Below are 21,124 nucleotides of genomic sequence, written 5' to 3' on the forward strand. Positions count from 1 at the left end.
CAAAGGGACATTCTTTTCATGCCATCATTTTTCGATTTGAGTATGCAGATTGCTTAAATGTTTTCCGAAGATGTTTACTAAGCGCCTGTAATTCAGCTACACGCATTGTGTAGTCAAAAGTCCATGATGCCTTTGGCCAAGGCATCCGTTCCATTTCCAGGCGGCAAACTTCTATGCAAAGGGGTTAAAGAAACTGGTGCAGCATTGTGAAAAGTTTTTGAAATTAATGGTGATTATGTGAAAAAGTAAAGTGGGTCCTTAATAAACTAAAACTGTCAATAAAGAACCCTTTCTTACAAGTTTATGGAATGGAAAAAAAAAAATCATCCATATTTGAGACTAAATTAATGATCATTTACAAGAACTTGCAATCAAACCAGAAATGTTTGTTATGTAGAATAGTGTATATGAAATGCCAGGTTGTAATTAATCATTTGTTCATTGTCTAGTTTTTATTAATGTTAACAAATATTTATACTCATAAGCATTTCCATATTATTAAAATTATTTCAGCATGCCTTTCAATCCACCAGGTTAAACACATTTTCATTAGTCTTGTATCTTTTAAATTTTTGAAAAAACTGATCAGCATACTTGTAAATGTATTAAGTTACACCGTGGAAACATATAAAACACCTGCATTACCATTATGTAACTGAAGGTCCGTTGGGATGATGTAAAATACGTGTAAAAGCAACTCTGAGTAATGCTGTTTTGTGAGTGTAGCACGCCTCGGCTGACATGCCTCCAGGTGGCGGAGACTCCCGGCACAGCGGCAAAGCGGCCGCAGTGCTAGCAGCGACGTGTCCGGCGTCCCGCCGGAGGACATCAGGAACTTCAGCATCATTGCGCACGTGGACCACGGCAAGAGCACGCTGGCGGACCGGCTGCTGGAGGGGGCGGGCGCCATGGCCCGGGACTCGGGGCGGCACCAGGTGCTGGACAGCTTGCAGGTGGAGCGCGAGAGGGGCATCACCGTCAAGGCCCAGGCGGCGTCCCTCGCGTACGTCCGGGACGGCAGGACCTACCTGCTGAACCTGATGGACACCCCGGGCCACGTGGACTTTGCCAACGAGGTGTCGCGCTCCCTGGCAGCTTGCCAGGGCGTGGTGTTGCTGGTGGATGCCAACGAGGGCGTCCAGGCACAGACCGTGGCCAACTTCCACCTGGCAGCCGGCAAGCAGCTCGTCGTCATTCCTGTCCTCAACAAAGTGGACCTGAAACACGCTGATCCTGACCGTGTCTCGGAACAGCTCACCAAGCTGTTCGGCTTTCGCAAATCAGATATTATAAAGGTGGCGTAGTCGAGAAATAATATCATTAGGTGCTGGAATCATGTTCATCATTGTCATTATTGTGATAATTGCTGCTGGTTTTTTTATTCTTGTTTTTTATTGGTTTTTTAATGACAATTTCCAAACTTACTGTTAATTAACAGATTAGCAAACAATTGCTGCATATTATGCTGTGGTGCCTGTAAGTAAGTAATCACAACAATTTTTTTTTCTTTTCTAAATTTATGGAAATTACACCCTATGAGGGAAGTAGGCACACAGTGGCATTCTCAGGGGTTGACAATACCTGAGCCATATTAAGATACAGTATTTACCTGAAAATACTGTGACTCTGAATATAATATTTTTGATTATGAGTTTATGAAAAATATTTATGGGGTAAAAATAATCATAATTCAAACTCACAGAAATTCAATTTATCGAAATTAGTAGAGCTGTAGCAAACCGTATGTATTCGTTACTGAGTAACGGGTGCGGCATCTAGTAACGAGTAACGAAACGTTACACACGAATGCATTTCGTTACTCGCATCTTTCGTATGTTTTACGCATGCGCGCGCTTATTCGTTACAAAGAACGATGTTTGTTTATTAATAAAAGTATAATTTGGAAATTCGTCGTCCAAGTTTTTTACTGTTTATTAAAGGTGTGTGTAGACAAAGTTTTAGATTCGAACAGAAACAACGTAAGAAAGTATTTTTTAACGGGTGCGGCATCTAGTACGAGTAACGAAACGTTACACACGAATGCATTTCGTTACTCGCATCTTTCGTATGTTTCACGCATGCGCGCGCGTATTCGTTACAAAGAACGATGTTTGTTTATTAATAAAAGTATAATTTGGAAATTCGTCGTCCAAGTTTTTTACTGTTTATTAAAGGTATTGTGTGTGTAGACAAAGTTTTAGATTCGAATAACAACGTAAGAAAGTATTTTTTACAAATTATAAATATGTATGTTTTTGTTTTTTATAATCGCGTATTTTCACGTTTTATGTTCTTATCTTAAAAGATATATTATAATAAAGCCGCTCTAATGAGAGTTAATTGTTTCTTGGTTAACAAAAGCTGTTAATTATCAAATATTTTTAATTGTTTATATTCGATTTATTTTTATTTACGCGACGTCATACTGTACGCGTACGAAATACGACTCGATTCGATGCTGTTACATAACATAGCATGTGCCATGTCATGCGGTATCAGAAGTAACGAGTAACGATACGAAAGTAACGAGTACTAATTGTTATAGTAACGAATACATACGGGTACACATTTTTTCGTTACTTTTACACCTCTAGAAATTAGTAAATTTATACCATAATTACTAACAGCTTTTCTAGTGCCACTTTCTGTCAATAGAGTGATTTGCATGGCCTCTTTTGAAACAGCAAGTGGCAATTAGAAGAAAAAAAACCAGCAGCAATTATAAGGAAATGATTTTTATGGCTGTAGTTCATAAGCCATTCTTCAGAGAGCAGAGAATGCTGTGATATATGGTGGTTGCCGGGAAGGGGGAGTGGAGGGGGAGGGCTAGCAGCCTTGTCTCACCTGTCAGGCCTACTGCCACTCCGCAAGGTTCAGAAAGCCATAAACAAGAGCGGACTAAAGTGGTTTAAGTGACGCTGTTCACAGGCGAATCATGTAGTTTTTCAACTAAGCGGAGGTTCAGGATGCAGTTATTACTAGTGGCTTAAAGTGGCTTAAGTGATGCGGTTATGAGGTGGAGTGTGTGGTTTTTGAACTAGGCTGTTCTCATTGCTGTAATTTCGCATCTTTCAACTGCAAGGTACAAGTTTGTGATTATAATGCAACTTACTTTTAGGTTGAGCAGTTTTGGTAAAAACCATCACATCATATTCAGGAAATATGGTAGGTACTGGGGCAAAGAGTGACATAATATTTATATTCTTATTCGTGCAATGTTACTGATTTCTAACATGCGATGCAGTCTGATTTTTTAAGCATCATTTCTTGACTAAGGTACATTTGAAAATTAATACTTTTTAAAAATTTAAACAAACCAATTTATTACTTAATATACTACATAGGCCAACAAAGTAAGATTTTTATTTCATTATTTTGAAATGAACCAGTACGGAAATGAGTTTTAAGATATTTGTCTTAAGGTTTCGCATGCTTTACAAAAACTCTAAAATTTCACACTTTGCACCATTTAGATGAGTGCCAGAGTCATTCACTCATAATTAAATAAAGCACTAATTTGCTTGTAGAACCAGAAAAAACTTAAATTATATCAACATATATATATTTTATAGAATTTGGTTAAATATGCCTGATGCCAATTTCGCTAGAAAAGTGACGGCTGCCACTCTGGGCAGCAGCCACGCTGTCTTTTCTTCACATAGTACTAATTTTTACCAAAATATATAGAAAAAAATATTTTATTCTTAGAAGGAGATTAATGTTGTTAACCATTAAAAATATACTTTGAAGAATAATAGGTGGATTATTCAAAACATGGATAAGAATAGGGCGATACTCTGCTGGGCTAACCCTGATAATGATAAGTTTCAGGTAGGTACAATATGCAAAACTCTGACTGTTTTTCTAGTGGCACTTTTATTTTTTTTTCAAAATATATGATGAATTTTAATCTGCATTTTGCTTTTTAAACTTAAAAGCTAATGAATTACAAAATACAAATGACCATATCACCAACAAAATAAAATCTACCATATCACCACCACGTAAATCTCCAGCCTATAAACTATCTCTCTGCAAAAAAATTATTCTATCCGTTGCTTTCATGCTGCGTGAAAGGCGAAACCAACAAACACAATTTTGCATTTATAATATTAGTAGGTATATATATTTCATGTTAAGCTAATTTAAGCTTAAAGTTTATGAATATAATTATATATCTGATCCAAATCTTCAACAGCAAATAATTGTATAAAACATTGAAATAGTCAACACAAAAAAATTACTAATAATAGTCACAATATTAATCTGTCATTTGAAAAGCCAAGTCATGTGTAATTATACTGCAAAAATTAAGTTTTGCTTGTGCTCAAACTTAAAATATAATAGTCATCGGATCAATGAAATGTAATGATTGTGTTTAAGAGGCGAAAGTCTTATTGCACATGTTTGTAGATATGACAGAAAATTTTGCAATGGTTCATGAGGCGAAACTGAGAAGAGCTTTCAGTAGTAGTAAATTAACAGCAAACTCTATACATATGAAAAGCCTATCTAGCTTAGGAGCATTGGGATGGGAGGCCAGAACCTGGCATGGACTGGGGTATACGTGTATGGAGCAGATCAGGTATGCAAGGTAAATGGTATCAGGTACACAGACATTTTATTCAAACATCAAATCATAACAATAGGTTACTGATGAGGTTAAGTGAATACAATTTAGGCAAGGCTAAATACAAAAATCAAAAACAATGATTTAAGACAAAACGGGCTTGTTTACAACAAGCTTCGGAGGTAAGCCGGCTACACCGTAAGCGATCCCATCATACAACGCGCAGTTGACGCGAAGCAAAAGCGAGTGCCAAGTATGCAGTTAAATTCAGACATTTTACGTTTTACAAACTGCTGCAAGGTGCAGTTACAATTAAACAATTAAAGAAAGAAGTTACATTAATTGCGTTGTACAAAACTACTGCGAAGTGCAGTTACAATTGAAGAAAGACGTTACATTATTAAGAAATAATCAAATACGTGCGACGACGTCTCAGGGGGAGACTGTTACCAATAAAAACCAAGTTGACAGTGAAGTTATGTTAATGCATTAATCCAAACTAAACAATTTTCAAGGTGGTGGCCGAAAAGGAATTTAGACAAACCAATTCAAGAATAAATGACTCTACATTAAGGTAAGGGCCACTGCCTCACACACAACTCAAACCAACTTACATTTTCCCCTGAGGTCGCACACCCACGTAGTTCAAACTGAACCTAACGGACTACATGCTAGTAGATTACAACAGATCAGCTACTGCTGACAACCGAGCCTGACTAAAACCAGAAGCAAGAAAGAAATAGGCTCCTGACATGGTTGCAGCTCAATTTATAACATCGCGCCGCAGCGCGCGCATGCGCCAATCAAGGAGGGGGGGGGGGTGAACAAGTAGACATAAAACAACCACTTGGAGGGGGGGGGGGAAAGGAGGGAGAAGGAGGAGGGGAGCGGAGTGCCGGAGGCCGATGCGGCGCGGGCAGTTCAAACCGCTACACATATATGTCAGAAACACTTCACAATTAGTTTCATTAGACTTGTTTTTGGTACAACCACTCATTTTGTATAATATAATAGAAAAAGATTTACTCACTTCATTATTCACAAATAAAATACTGACATACAATTTATTATTGCCAGATGTTTTATAAGTCACGGTTTTAGACAATTACTCAGCTTGTTATTGTAATAATTTTGGAGTATAAAATTTAACATGTAACCCACATACGTTGTTAGTATTTACAGGTTACAACAATGTTGGCAAAAAACTTGCTTTAACTTATTCAAACTTAGGCCTAAATATTTTTTTTTTTGGCAAAATGAGGATTTCATACCTTTTGAATGTAGGCAAATTTTTTTGTTTGCTAGCCCAAATAAAATTTGATGACTCAATATTACATTTTCATACTTTGAAGTTTTCCGATCATGCCGATACTTATCTCTTGCCGCCGATCTGGCTGATAACCAAGATTGATTATCCTTTCAAAAAATAGTAAAACACCATGAAGCATGTTGGTTCCTTGTCTTTATACACACACACACACGCACGCACGTACACACGCACAAACACGCACATGCACGCACGCACAAACACGCACATGCACGCACGCACAAACACGCACACGCACGCACGCCCGCACGCACGCCCCCGCACGCACGCACGCCCGCACGCACACGCACGCACACACACACACACACACATGCACACACACACGCGCGCGCACGCACGCACACACACACGCACAATGCGCACCCGCACGCGTACGCGCGCGCTCACACACACACACACACACACACAGAGAGAGAGAGAGAGAGAGAGAGAGAGAGAGAGAGAGAGAGAGAGAGAGAGAGAGAGAGAGAGAGAGAGAGAGAGAGAGAGAGAGAGAGAGAGAGAGAGAGAGAGAGAGAGAGAGAGAGAGAGAGAGAGAGAGAGAGAGAGAGAGAGAGAGAGAGAGAGAGAGAGAGGAGAGAGAGAGAGAGAGAGAGAGAGAGAGAGAGAGAGAGAGAGAGAGAGAGAGAGAGAGAGAGAGAGAGAGAGAGAGAGAGAGATATATATATAGTTATATATATATACATATATATTGGAATTAATTGAGCAGTGCAGACCAATATTTGAACAGATTAAGCTGGTAATAGTGATTAGAAAAACAAAATTAACACAATATAAAATTGGAACAAAATTAAAATGTTTGACTTTTCACTTTAATATATGGTTTGTCGCTATTGTCACACAAACAAATAGAACAGAGAAAAAGTATTTCACTTAATCCAAGATATTGAAGAAAAATTTTTTTCACCCTTTATTGAAAGATGAATGAAATTGTAGCATAAGAAAAATAGGCACCAACATGTTATTGAAAATTATTTTATGAGCATCATAATTATTTGAAACTAGCTAATGCCTCAATCAATTTTGTTGTTGTTATTTGTTTGAAGTGGGTACACATATACAAAACATCTCTCTGTCTAATTCTCTATCTCTATGTATATATCTCTCTATATCTCTATCTACATCTATCTATATATCTCCCGCTATATCTCTCTATCTCTCTCCTCTATATACCTATAACTTGTTACAACCCAGACCTCCCAGCTAGCTCAAAATTGGTTTGAATTGCACATACATAAAAACACTTTAAGAATTTGTTGGATTCAAAAATACTGTTAAATTTCGTAACGATTTATGATGAAAATAAAGTCTCTCGAGAACAAAGACAGATTGATGATAAGTGCAAAAAAGCACTTTACTTGCTCATGTTAAAAAAATTAAAATGTTCACATTGTGTGAGTGATACAAAACCATTTTGAAATAAGCTAAACACAAAATATTTCCCTGTAAATCACTGCCTCTTTGTATTATGTAGTTATAAGTATATCCTTGTAAAAATTTAAATAATTTCATTGTTTTTGAGTGGAAAATTATTTCTCTAAAGTAAGCTTTATCCATTTCAAAATTTTCTATTGTTTTTCTTATGTAGGATTAGTAAGTCGTTACTTGTAGTAAAACTCTGTTCTGTACCTAGTGAAAAAATATATTTCGTGCCATTTTTTATTCTGCTCACAGTTTCATTGTTTCCATCCTCTTTTATGTCGTCTATACATTTCTGTCATCTACATACATTATTTCTCTATACAACTTAAAAAAAAATTCTAGCACAAACTATGATCAACAATAACGATTTGCTACATCTTCCTTGTGTGTAAACTTAATATTTACTTTTTTCACTTTGAGCCTGTAGTCTTTTGACCTTTTCAGATGTAATACATTTATAAACTAACCATTTATAAGACTGTATTTATTCATACTTATGTCCTGCTCTTTGGTCGCTTATTCAGGGCCTTAAACAAAAATGTTTTCTTTTTTACAGCTAATTTAGTATAATTTTTTGCATCTAATGAACTCAATAATTTTGAAGTAGCTTGGCTTCTGGGTTGTAGCCGCATCCTAGACGAATAATTCACATACGTTTCGGTCAACATTGCAGTCACCATCATTAGGGAGCAGTCAGGCCATTTTTTTAACAATATAAATTACAAAACTTAAAACACTGCTTAAAATAAAAAAAAAAGTAATTCAAAACAAGTGCTGTCAAGAGCTCAGTGATATATGTGTATATGTGTGTTACTTGTCAGCTTTTCTTCCGGTCCTTTGAAATGGAATAAGCTTTTGCCCATACAATTTTAAGGTATGTAACCTTCTTGGATTTTAACAACTTTCAATCCATTATAATAATTTTTTTATTGTTCTTTATTAGCACCCGTCTGTATGAATATTGGCAAGTTATTTGGGTTGTGGTTACCTTACTTAGGTGGTTTATAAAAATGGAACATCTATTAATTGTTTGAAAACCCAGAACTTCCTGTTCTCAAGTAATTCCATAGCAACATTGGTAATTTCTAGGGATGTGCGAGTACCCAATATTTTAGGGTACGATTCGAATCCACTATTACCCGAACCCGGAATCGTTGTACGTACATGGATTTGAACAGCATTACGAATATTCACAAAAATTATAAATTAATTTAATACGGCTCAAAAATACTAGCAGTGAAAAATAAAATTAGGCTGCTATTACGTAAGTATTTATAATATGATGTATCAAAGAAAGATATGTAAATTAAATAATTAACACAGTGACATTAAAAGAATTTCGAGATTTCGAGAGCTTAAACTATAATTACGAATTTCGTTGTATAGCAAACTATAAACTAAAAACAATTGCATACCTACAAGAAAAAAAGGCTTGGCTATTTATTGGAGAAAAAATGGTTTCGTTTGCTGAAACGTTTATAAAATTGAGATTTCCCTGTGGCGTGCAGTTTATTATGATTGAGTTGGAGAATCGAATATGTTTTGGTTTTCATATTTTAAAGTGTTTATTATTAATTAAGTTTACATAATTAGAAACATTTCAATCTCAGTGTAATAAATAATTGCCAGTAGTTACAGTTAGAATAAAGAGAACACACATTATTTTTAAATTAATCAGTTATTTTTAGTTATTCTGTGCTTAATATTCGGAATTGGATTCATATCTCAAATATTGCCAGGGATTCGAATCCGATTCGAACCGAACTGAAAATCAAGGATTCGCACATCCCTAGTAATTTCATTTCTTGATATTGGAATCCGTAGTGAATGAGTGAATGACACATGTATCCTAATCTGCACAGATTTACAATACTGCTATATGCATGAACAGAGAAGCGTGCCTTAGAAGATGTGTGTGATGTGCAAGCAGCTTGGTGTGTTGCAGATCTCTGCTAAGTTCGGCACGGGCGGTGGACGACGTGATCCGCACGATAATCGAGCGGGTGCCGCCTCCACCGGCCGATCGCTCTGCGCCGTTTAGAGCTCTCCTCTTCGACAGCTGGTATGATCGATACCGAGGAACGGTGTCGCTTGTCTACGTCACGGATGGGAGTGTGAAAATGGGAGATAGAATTGTGTCTCTTCATTCCGGCAAGAACTACGAAGTGCGAGGCTTGGGGCTTTTGAGGCCTCATGAAGAACCAACCGATCAGTTGTGAGTTTTTGCAGTTTTCATTATATACCTATGTTTTCAAAGTAAAATTGATCATGGACCCTGTGATCAGTTAAATGGGTTTAGTCTGTAGCCTCTTACCAGAACTATTGCTGTTTCAGTTTCAACATTTTGAGAAATTTTAAGGTAAAGGTGCCTGTGTGGATAATTTGACATACACTATCAAATTGTAGATGATTTCATTTTGGGTTCTCCCACTTTTTGCTCTGTGTTCATTTAACTTGTGTCCACTCTCATAATTTTACACCCTAGACATGCAGGTTATTTTGGAACAGCAGGTATGTCATTCAGCTGGGCAACAGGTGCTATGTAGTGCCAACAGATCCATGCTGACCCCTGAAGGAACAGCTTGCAGGCATAAATATTAACACTTACAATAAGTCTAGCTACCGTATTTTCTCGCATAATCGTCGCACATTTTATACTAAAATCAAGTTAGAAAAGTAGATGTGCGACAATTATGCAGAAAATTATTTTTTTTGTTAGGTGAAGTTATTCATAAAAACAAAACCCGTTCATGGAAAGTACGTTTATTTAAAAAAAAGGTGGAGTATACAAGAGCACGCCAAAAAATTTATATTAATAATTCATGCAACAAAAACCTTTATTCAACTTTAAAAAGAAAAGAAAAATCTGTGATCCGAACGCAAGCACTTGAATATGTGACGTGAACTAACGTGTAACTATCATCATAGTACACATTTACCACAAAAGAGTGCAGGCCATCAAATGTAGTTAACTCAGCTTTCAACAGAGAACACGCATTGCATCCAATCGGCGAGATATTGATATTCAACTACGTGTGCGCGCTCTATACGGGAAGCAACATAACCAAACATGAATGATGCCAACTAGCGCTGGCTACATTTTTATAAGTGGTACAGCGCGGCGACGCAGACGAACAGATAAAGATTATAATGTTTAAAAACGTCTTCTAAGAAAATTTGCACATCAGACAGCTTCGTATTTCCGTTTATTAAATAAGTAAAATAGTTAATTTCCGAATAAATATTAGATTTATACTTTAAAATACACGTTTTATACGGAAATGATACCTACACAAAGCGCTCCGAATCTAATAGCGGGACCAAAAACATTATGCGATGTTTACGCCAGTTTTTTTATCCAAATTTTGACGCCCTAAAATATGGGTGCGACGATTATGCAATAAAAGATGGTAATATCTAGTTTGTTAACTGACACAGTTCATCAGTGAATTCACACAGGTGACACAATTTTGGTTATTGCTACGTATTACTTAAGTCTTTATACTGTCCCAAATTGTGCTGCAATGAATCTACTTTCCTTCGGAAGTTTTGTAACTTTTATGTACACATATACTTTGATATGTCATGTAATTTGTACATTAAGTTTAGAGACAAGATTTTATGGTTAATTGTGATTAAACCAAAATAACATCGAAATGGGGGTTGTGATGAAATAAAACCAAATTTAAATAAATATTTTTTTGAATAACATCCAAAATTTAATGAATGCCAAAATGTACTGACCAAGGGGACTGTGAAAATTAATTATGTTCTCTGATTGATAACACATGTATATAATTTTATTTTTTTATTACATATTCCAATATGTACTTAAAATACACAAATGCTTGCTGATTTATTTTTCCTGATTAATTTTTTGCTAAGGCATTCATAAACCAGTATTTTATTTTTAAAAGTGTAGTTTATATCACACTCAAAGTGACATTAGAAAATATTTTACTACTGTGTACATATGTTTAATACTTTATCACCTTCATAAATAAACAACATTTATAAAAATAAAACCTACAACACTGAAACCTACCGTTTTAAAAATGGAATTGACCTATAAATGAAACTACTGTGTTTTCTCTCATGATCGTCGCACATTTTATTCTAAAATCAAGTTTGAAAAGTAGGGGTGCGACAATTATGCGGGAAAAATTTTTTTGGTTAAATAAAGTTATTCATAAAAATAAAACCCATTCATGAAAAGTTAGTTTATTTAAAAATTGAAGTATAAAACAGCACGCCAACAATTTAAATTAATAACAAGTCATGTAACAAAAAATCTTTCTTCAACTTTAAATAGAAAAACAATATTTGTTAACCGAATGCGAGCGTAACTATCGTAGTACGGAACACGAAAGAGTGCGGGCCATCAGATGTAGTTAACCTCGGCACTCGACAGAGAGTACGCGTTGTATGCACTTGGCGAGATATTGATATTTGGCTGCGTGTGCGCGCTCTATACGGAAAGCAACATAACCAAACATTAATGATTGCAACGAGCGCTGGCTATATTTTTGTAAGCGTTACACCACGGCGACGCAGACGAACAGATGAAGGTTATAACTATAGGTGGGACGATACCACACTTTCGATACTTGATTCTGTATTGTTTTTTCAGTTCGATACTTTCGATACTTTCGATACTACAGGGAAAAATATTTTCCCATTAAGTAACAATTATTACAAATAACATTAATTAGTTTTAAACTATATAAACTCCCTCTTTATTACAAAAATACAAACTGCAAACAACTTTAAATACTTGAGTATAAAAATAGAAACAAAATACAAACTATGTTCAAGAGAGTTAGCCCTTTATTTTCCAGTACACTTTTTTTTACCGCGAACAAATGTAAATCAGAAATTTTTTCTTGTTTGTTTCATTTTACAAACAACTTTATGCAACAGAACAATTTTAAATAAAATTTTAACGTGAAAAACGTAAAATACAAAACAATCCGATCGTAAGAAAACAATAACAAACGGGTATATTCAGTTCAAAGATTAATGAATGCACAAAATATGAGATCCGTGCCTTGGTAAAGCGCGTGCACCATTTTCATAATCATTACTAGTTTGCGCCACTAGTCTCGCTTGGTGCTGGCCATAGATGCTACTAGCGAAGTGCACAGTCTTCCTGATACTATCCATATCTATGGTGCCATAAAGTTATTTTTCTACGTTTGCAAAGGTAAACAATGAACTTTTTCAAAATAAAAGCATTAAAACATAGTTTATCAGGAGGAATATAACAAAAAAATTTGTGAATTTTTGGACTTTCCCGCTTTGGAAAGACGTATGAAACGGAAAATTAATTATTTTATAAGTGTATGTTCCGGGAAAGTAAACCATTGTAAATATAGTACTTTCGGCGGGACCAAAATTAATCGGCGTATGACACGGGAAAATGTATGAAATGGGAATGTATCATCGAGGTACTACTGTAGTTGTATTTTGTACGATGGCGACTCAAAACGTAATTCAATACAAATGGACAGGCATTCCGGTATCGAAAAAATGTATTGAACTTACAGTTTCGATACTCAATACTTTACGATACAGTCAAGTATCGAAGGTATCGAGGTATCGAAGTATCGAAAATCCCATCACTAGTTATAACGTTTAAAAAGTCTTTAAAAGAAAACTTACACATCATACAACTTTGTATTTGCGTTAATTAAATAAGTAAGAGGTAATGTCCGAATAAATATTAGATTTATATTTTAAAATACATCATTTATCCGGAAAAAATACCCACACAAAGCGCTCGGAATATAATAGCGGTACCAAAAACATCATGCAATGTTTACGCGTGAGGGTTATTTTTAATCCAAATTTTGACGCCCTAAAATATGGGTGCGACGATTACGCGAGTGCGACGATTATGCTATAAAAGAGGGTATATAAACTTGTCCCTAGTTGTGATCAAAGAGCTTGTACACAGTAGTACAGTGGGGGAGGCCACGCGGCCGCGCTAGCGGGGATCTGGTTTGAAGCTGGTGAGGCTCTTATTCCAGTCACTAGACTGGAAGAAAGGCTGGGAAGCAAGAAAATTGGTTTCACAAGCACAAAAAATATGAAACGTTAATCCTCTGTTCATCGAAGAGTACTCGTCCTAAAAGTAGATTTTTGATGGCTAATGCTTTGTTTATTCTTTTCAGTGGTCACTTCTTAGAAACCTTAAAACTAATGCAAAAAAAATATTATTTAACAAGGTTAGTACCCAATGTTTTTTAAAGTTGTAGTGCAGATAGAGAAATATGAATTTTTTTTAAGAAATAAATGGAGGTAAAAAGCATATGAAATACGGAGAAAGAGCTGAATTTTTATGTGAAATGTCTAGGTGTTTGGGGATAGTATAGTTTATGCACTGAACTCACTAGTACAAGGCATTATGTGGTTGGTACGAAGTACACAGATTTTTAAACACTGTTTATATTCCTGAATAAACCTGTAAAAGGTGGGGCCACATTCTTATCTTTTACAATCACCATTATATTTGACAGTAATATGACCAGTTGTCATGGATTAAAATCTCTGTTAAGATTTGGATAAACAAAATTGCTCCACAGCTCACTATGAAGAGACTGGTAATAATTTTGTTAATTACCGCATATACTCGTGTATAGCACGCCCTTTTTTCCCCTCAAGTAAAGGAAAAACATAAGGATGCGCGCTATACACGGAAAAAAAAATTGAGGGGGCGGGGAGGAGGAGTGGAAGTCGTTAACTGCCGGGTGACGGGTGACGTTTCTGGCCAGCCCCCACACATACGCACAAGCAACAAGGCCTCTCTTTCACACACACACACACACACACACACACACACAGACTCACAACCTAGTCTCTCGCACACACACATGTGCGCACGCAAGCTCGCACATCATGGTCTCTTGTTTATTTTTAGACCTCCCCCCTTTACAGAAAGCCAGCTCAGAAGCTAGTAAAAGAAAAAGAGAGAGAGAGAGAGAATGTTGTAACCAGTTCCCCCCCCCCCCCCCGGCCCTCTTTCTTCGCTTCCTCCATTCCTCGTCCCAGCAGCGACCGGTGAGTCATCTAGTTCTCCGCGCCAGCTTAGCAACGTAGCGCAGCACGCCTCCCTCCCTCCCGTCCACATACCAGTTGTGACGATACAGCGCTTCATTATCTTCCGTCTACACAGCAGAGTTTAAGTATTTTCCTGACGCATCACCACACATCAATTTAAATAATCAGGTACCACAAAATGTTAGTAAAATTTATTTATGGGAAAAAAAATTTCAATTTTTTTTTCTTTGGAATTTGTTGCAAAAATCGTGGTGCGCGCTATATACGAGGGCGCGCTATACACGAGTAAATACGGTACTTAGATTGTAGGCAGAATTTTGAAAAGTTTTTTTGGATAAGTAACTTATTAATTTTAATGCCAAATAATTATAAAATTATTCTTAACAACCAAGTTCACAATTTCTTAAGCTAGTGTTGGTTACACAGGGCAACTTAAATTTGTTTACACCATCACAAGAAATTTATGCATATGTATAAGTTTTACTCTGGAATAATATTTTTGTGTTGATTTAATTTTTCATTATTTTCATTAAAAATTATATTTAACAATAACATATGTACTAATTTTTTTTCTTATATTTTTATTGAGACTCCAACGAAAAATCAAAACACAACAATGCCAAGCATCCTGCGAGAAAAGTAGACCAGTCCTCAACTTACTAGCTGAACTATGTATGCGGAGGTGACTTAGTAACTCAGCATAACTACATTAAGTGTGTTTGTTAGCAGGGTTAGCACTAGGGTATTCGGAACTGTAACCAATTTTCAGAACTGAGAATTTCGGTACTAGTCTTCAACGGAATTGAATATTCCTGGTGCTTCTGGTACTAGGTAGATTTTTTATTATTAATGGTGCAGCAGTCGGTGATTGAAGTAGTAATAGATAGTTTTGAACAATTCAGCAAGTTTAAGTGACCAAAAGTAAAAAAAAATTACCTAACATTTGTGTTACAATTTATTATTGCAATAAGTGACTACGAACGTGAACAAATAAATTACTTTATGCTCAGTCTTACTCTCAGTCTTTGAATTGGGGGGAAAAAAAATTTTTTAAACAAATAATTGTTTTAAAATATGCAAAATTCCAGAATTATTAACTTAAGTAACATTTATTCTTTTTCATAGCAAAATTAAAAGAAAAACTATCGTTGTTTAAAGAGAATTGGCTTGACAACCACAGCCACACACAGTCGACCACCGACTGCCGACTGCACTCACTCCCCTCACCAAGGTCGCATTGATCGCCTCACTAGAGCAGAGTATCAAATGCAAGTAACCTTAGCGCGCAATTAAAACGAAATATTATGCTGTCGAGGTTGAGTCCCGAAAATACCGAAAGAACCAAGAATTGATTTTTAATTCCCGGTTCTTTTACTAAATCAAAAGTTCGGGGAATTCCCGGTACTTTTGGGACTGGGATTTTCCGGTTCTGAACCCTAGTTAGTGTTGAGTGGCTACGCAGTGTGAATAGCTAATAAACGTTCTCAAATTATTTAAGATTTAGACAGCCAAAAGTTTAAATATATGCTACACAATTAAAATTGTGGCCTTGCAAAGAAGCGTCAGTAACGGAGTACTAGTTTTATATTTTAATAAACGTTACCCATAAAATACCACATTTACTCATATTTTTACCTCAAAAATGAACACGACCGTTTGTAATGGGAGTTAACAAACATGCCACTGCTGGTAGGCCCCACTCGGCGGGCCACCTAACCTACAAGTGCTGTGTGACCGGATTGGTTATTGTGTTGTTGGCCATTTCTCTTTGATACCCAGTTCCAATAGTAGCTCGTGAATTCGTAATAAGGGTGTCCAATATCCACATTTTCTACTGTGAAATAAAAGAAGTAAAAATTTTAACTATAATGCAAAATTTATTTAATTTTTAGTGGGCATTAAATTTTTCTTTCCTTGTCTGAGGTTTGGCTGCTACCTGTGCAGACAAGCTGCAGTATTTTTCCCTCTGCGCTTCTCTTTCTCATGCTGCCTTGGCAGTGCTGTTCATTTTCTCCTGTATGTATGTACCTACAGGTGTACAGGTGTGATTCCTCCAGCATCACCAGCACGTTCCTGTCTCTGTGCCTCTTGCCCCATCAACTTGCCTGAAACACAGGCGTGGTTAGGTTCCGGTGGGGCTGTGCAATTTTTGTCATGCGGTCGTATCCCTCTCCTGCCCGCTAGAGCACATAAGGCATAGCGTGTCGCGCCGAGTCAGCACCGCTTCAGGGGCTGTGAAAAGAAAACAGTTCCCTTTCCCTCCTCCTAGGAATGCCCTAAAGACCATGTTGCACCTATGGTGCTACCTTGGTGTGCCATCTGTAGGTCTCGGTAGGAACTAAACTTTGCTCCTTTTCTTGTAGACCTCAAATCTGCCACTTGGGAGTGCCACCTCCTGAGGCATCTTTTATTAGGACCTAGGTCTCTCCCTTTTTCTTTAGGCAATTTCATGGGTGCCCTAGATGCTCTCCTGTGCTTAACTCGGTGCTCTGGCTGTCATCTTCCAGCACCCTTGCCACAGCTAAGTGGGCCTAGTAGTTCCGCTATTTTCCCACTCCGACCGCCACTTTTTATTCCCGCTATCATTGTCACGTTTGTCCCTCACCTTCAACGCCCTCCCCTTTTTTTCTTCAGCCTCCCACCCTCCTGAAGGGCAGCTTTAATTGCTTTGGTCAGTAGTCACCGAGAGGTAGTCTCTCTGGTATGTCATCCTAGTGCGATCCGTCTGGTCTATATCTTTGGATTTGGAAATGCGAAAGCAAAGATCTAATCAGCATGTAATTCGATGGTCTAGGGATTGAGTTAGCTGAGTTCTCGAGAGATGCGCCACCACTTTGAGTCTGAGCTAATCATTGAATTTCTCTGATTAGCTTCCAGCCCCCTTGTACCAACTCCCACTACCATCTGGCACACACTACTCAGCCAAGTCCAACAGAATGTGAACCAACCCCTTTATCATGGTCTAAACTTATTTTTGGGACAATGAAATTTGATTATAAACAAAGATACCTAATTGAAATAGACTCATCCATGGAAACTCTGCCAAAAGGCATATAACTTTTGATTTTATAAATAAAATTGTAACATTTTTTCTATATAAACAAAAATGTAAATGTTTGTTCGTTCAAAATCTTAAAATCGCCGATGGTTCTTCACCGATTGCTTTGAAATTTTGACACAATGTTGCATTCTAATACGTGTGTGTATTTTTATGTACCTATGTCACACATGTGATAGGTAAAAAGATAGATAAAATATAAGTAGGTTCATTTTCTGTTTTGTAAAGATAAAGGTATAGAAAGGAAGATATAGACATAGAGACTTAGAGAGATAGAGAGAGGGAGATTAACAGATATTTAAAAGAGATGTAAAGATATATATATATATATATGGAGAGAGATTTAGAGGGATACAGATAGGGGAATGGATTAAAACATTGATACATAGAGGAATATAGTGACATGTATAGAAGGATATATATTGAGGGATCGAGATGCTTTTTATTTGTGTACCTACCACTAACAAATTACAAAATAATTGAAAGAGGCATAGCAATGCATGCCAGGCATTAGCTAGTAAAATGATTGGGGGTGTACAAATAGTGAATTTTGATGGTCAAATATTTTCGAATCGAATTGTAAAGTTTTTGAATCAAATTGTAAAGTTTTTGAATCAAATTGTAAAGTTTTTGAATCGAATGTGAATAGTTTTGAAGTCGAATAGTTGTCATATTTTTCCTTGGTGTTTTACCATACAGAACCAAACTATCACACCATAAATGAACAAATAACGATGTTTTAATATTCTGAGAACAGTTTTAGAGGGTATCACTGTTAAATCATTTATCCGTACTTCCCTCGGAACCCAACACCATTTGCTGTTCTTGAGACATAATTTTGAAAGAAAATTTATACCACAGTAACCATTTGTTATTCCTTAATGTAGATTAAGAAATTTTTAAATGATGTTTAACTATAACTAGCTAAACAAATTGACAAGGTTTAAAATAATGGTAAAATATTTTTCTCAATTGTTTTTGATATGTAATGCATTACTCGAAACTCAGTAGTAATGAGATTATATTTTATCTTAATACATGTCAAATTAGCAGTTGCAAAGATTTAAAAAATTAACAAACATTACAAATAGACTATTTCTATAGTTTTCAAATTATTTTAAAAATTTTCTTTCCACTTTAATTAGTAACTAAGATTCTTTTGAAAACTTTTCAAGGACACATTTTGAAATCAAGAAAAATATTGTTTCATTTATTAAGTAGTATATTTCACACACCACACAGTTCACTACTTTTTTTTTAAAATTCTCATGAAGAAAAATTAATTTGTCAACATGGCTGGGAAGTAATTCTTCTCGTCTGCTACTGACTACATTTCCACCTGTTCAAAAAACTGTTTTGCTGCTGACTTGTGTAGCTGGTATAGCCAAAAAATGCTGTGCCACTTCAGAGAGTAAGGGAAATTGTCTGCAATTTTCTTTCCACCATTGTTGTGGGTTTGCTGACCTAGGTATGAGTAGAAATTTTCAATATGATTCTCTACTTTGGTCTCAGCAGTAACTTCTTTTGTCTAGATTGGAATGGATTACAACCATCCCCAAACAGACTTTGTGCACGTTTTTGTTTCTGTATTGGTAACATTCTCGTCATGTGTCATTGGCTGTGTTTCTTGTTCAGATAAAGTTTTTTCCTTATGTCTCATCTTTCTTAATTCTTCTTGTAAAAATTGTTTTGCTTAGAATACTTTACTTTCCTCAGGCATTGCTTCTAGCTTAAATCGTGGACAGCAGTGGCCAAAAGGTACAGTTTATCTTGCTCTGCTAAGGGAAATCTTGACTTGAGAGCTTTGCACAAATTATGTGCAAACACACTTCCAGACTTGTGTTGTTGTGTATGATTTCATTACACATAATGCATCCCCTGGAAAAGTGGTATTACCAGTCCCAATGTTGGATAACGTTCAGAACTTGTTTCTTGCGTTGCCTGAGCAATTGGTTCCAACACTTCAACCACCCCACCAATGAGCTGATAAACTGGGTTGAAGCAAGCTCAGCTGCAAATGCTTCTTTTAAAACTAGCAATATTTTCAGTATTTGAAACTTAAAGAGTTCCATTTAGTTTCCACATCTTGAATAACTTCAAGGACAGACTCAAATCCCATCTGACATTGCTTGTGTTGAAGACAATGTCTTGCTGTGGAGCTTCTTGAGTAATGCCCAACAATTTTGATGTTTTTTTTGTATACGTTCTCGATTCCCAGCGTCATATTTTTTGCATCATGAATGCTAAGTTGAAAATAATGGACAAAATATGACTCTGACTTCCATGTCATAGAATTCACTGCAGCACGGATATTGTGTGCATTATCAGTTACCACATACACTGGTATGGTCAGAGGAATCTCCCACTCAGTAAAAAGATTTTTGAGCATAACCTTGATGTTCTCTGCAGTGTGAGACTCTGACATGTTAGAGCAATTAAGCATTTTTTATTTTAACTCAAGTTTATTCGTAATATAATGTCCTGTTAAAGAGGCATAGCTTTCATTTTCCCTGGAACTCCAAATATCAGTGGTCAGGGAAAACATTGTACATTTTTACCCATGTCTTCATGTACTTCTCTCTTCAATTCTGCCTTGGTTGCCTGAAATAAATTTGGAACCAGATTTATTGAAAATGTTGTACGGGAAGGTACAGTATACCGTGGATAAGCATCTTTAATTAGGTCCCGAAATCCATATTCCTTAACAATACTGTATGGATGTAAACCTGAAACCAAAAATTTTGCAATATTATGAGTAACTGATTGTGCTTCTTTTGAGCTGGTGGTCCACTTTGGCATCAAGTATGATGTGATTGTTCTTTTGCTTTCTTCAGATTTTTTTTCATTTTTTTGGCTGGCCAGCAGTGATCTCATGCTGCTCAGCAGAGTAAAAGGGCATATTCCTGTTTGTGTCTTGCAGATAGATGATTGATCAGAGTTGTTGTAGTACCTCAAATAAAAAAAATCTAAATAAATATGGTAAACTAAACAAAAAAAACCTCTTCTGATGGAGAGACACTTTTCTGGAAAACACATAATAAAAAATTCCAAATTCTTTTTTTTTTATTTCTTAACATTTTTTTTCCGTCATTCACTTGTGATACTTCAGTTAACCAGTAGTTAACCATTTTAATAAATGGTTAAGTTAGCTTAGTTTTATAAATTGCAAATCTCTGATCTTGTGAAAATGGTTGGTTGGGTTAGGTTAGCTACATTAAAATACAGTATAATATAATTTCCCTTGTTGGTGAGGAATTACCAATTTAAAATGTAGCCAACTTAACATAACCAATTGGCCTTATTATTTTAATGTTGCTAACCTAACCAATGAAATCGACATGATTTCACAGTATTTTTAATACAGCTAACCTGACCAAAGTCTACACAATTTAAAATGAATCTAACCAAACTTAATCACTTGTTAAAATGGTAAACTATTTAAATTATCACAATGCCCTCTTAGGGAGTAAATCAAAACAAGTTAGGAAATGAAAGTAAGTGTTTTGTAATCATAATTTAAAAAAAAAAAGTGGTATTTTTTTTTCAGAATCACTCACAAAAATTTGAATGTAATAATATTTACAGTATGTAACGTTGCATTTTACTTATGAATAACAAAGCCTAAATGTGAACTGAAATGTAAAAAATAAAATAGTAAACTTGCATATATATTAGTTACAAAAACATG

General features: G+C 36.0%; 1 protein-coding gene across 1 annotated transcript in view; it reads left to right on the plus strand.

The window, feature by feature from the left end:
• Positions 1 to 21,124, plus strand: part of LOC134531652 (translation factor GUF1 homolog, mitochondrial) — a 110,850-nt gene that overhangs the window by 24,068 nt on the left and 65,658 nt on the right. The window contains 3 exon segments of the mRNA XM_063367420.1: positions 752 to 1,295; positions 9,265 to 9,288; positions 9,290 to 9,534. Of these exon segments, the coding sequence (XP_063223490.1) occupies positions 752 to 1,295; positions 9,265 to 9,288; positions 9,290 to 9,534 (813 nt within the window).

Source organism: Bacillus rossius, chromosome 5 (assembly GCF_032445375.1).
Source record: "Bacillus rossius redtenbacheri isolate Brsri chromosome 5, Brsri_v3, whole genome shotgun sequence".
In the NCBI taxonomy this organism is placed as follows: Eukaryota; Metazoa; Arthropoda; class Insecta; order Phasmatodea; family Bacillidae; genus Bacillus; species Bacillus rossius.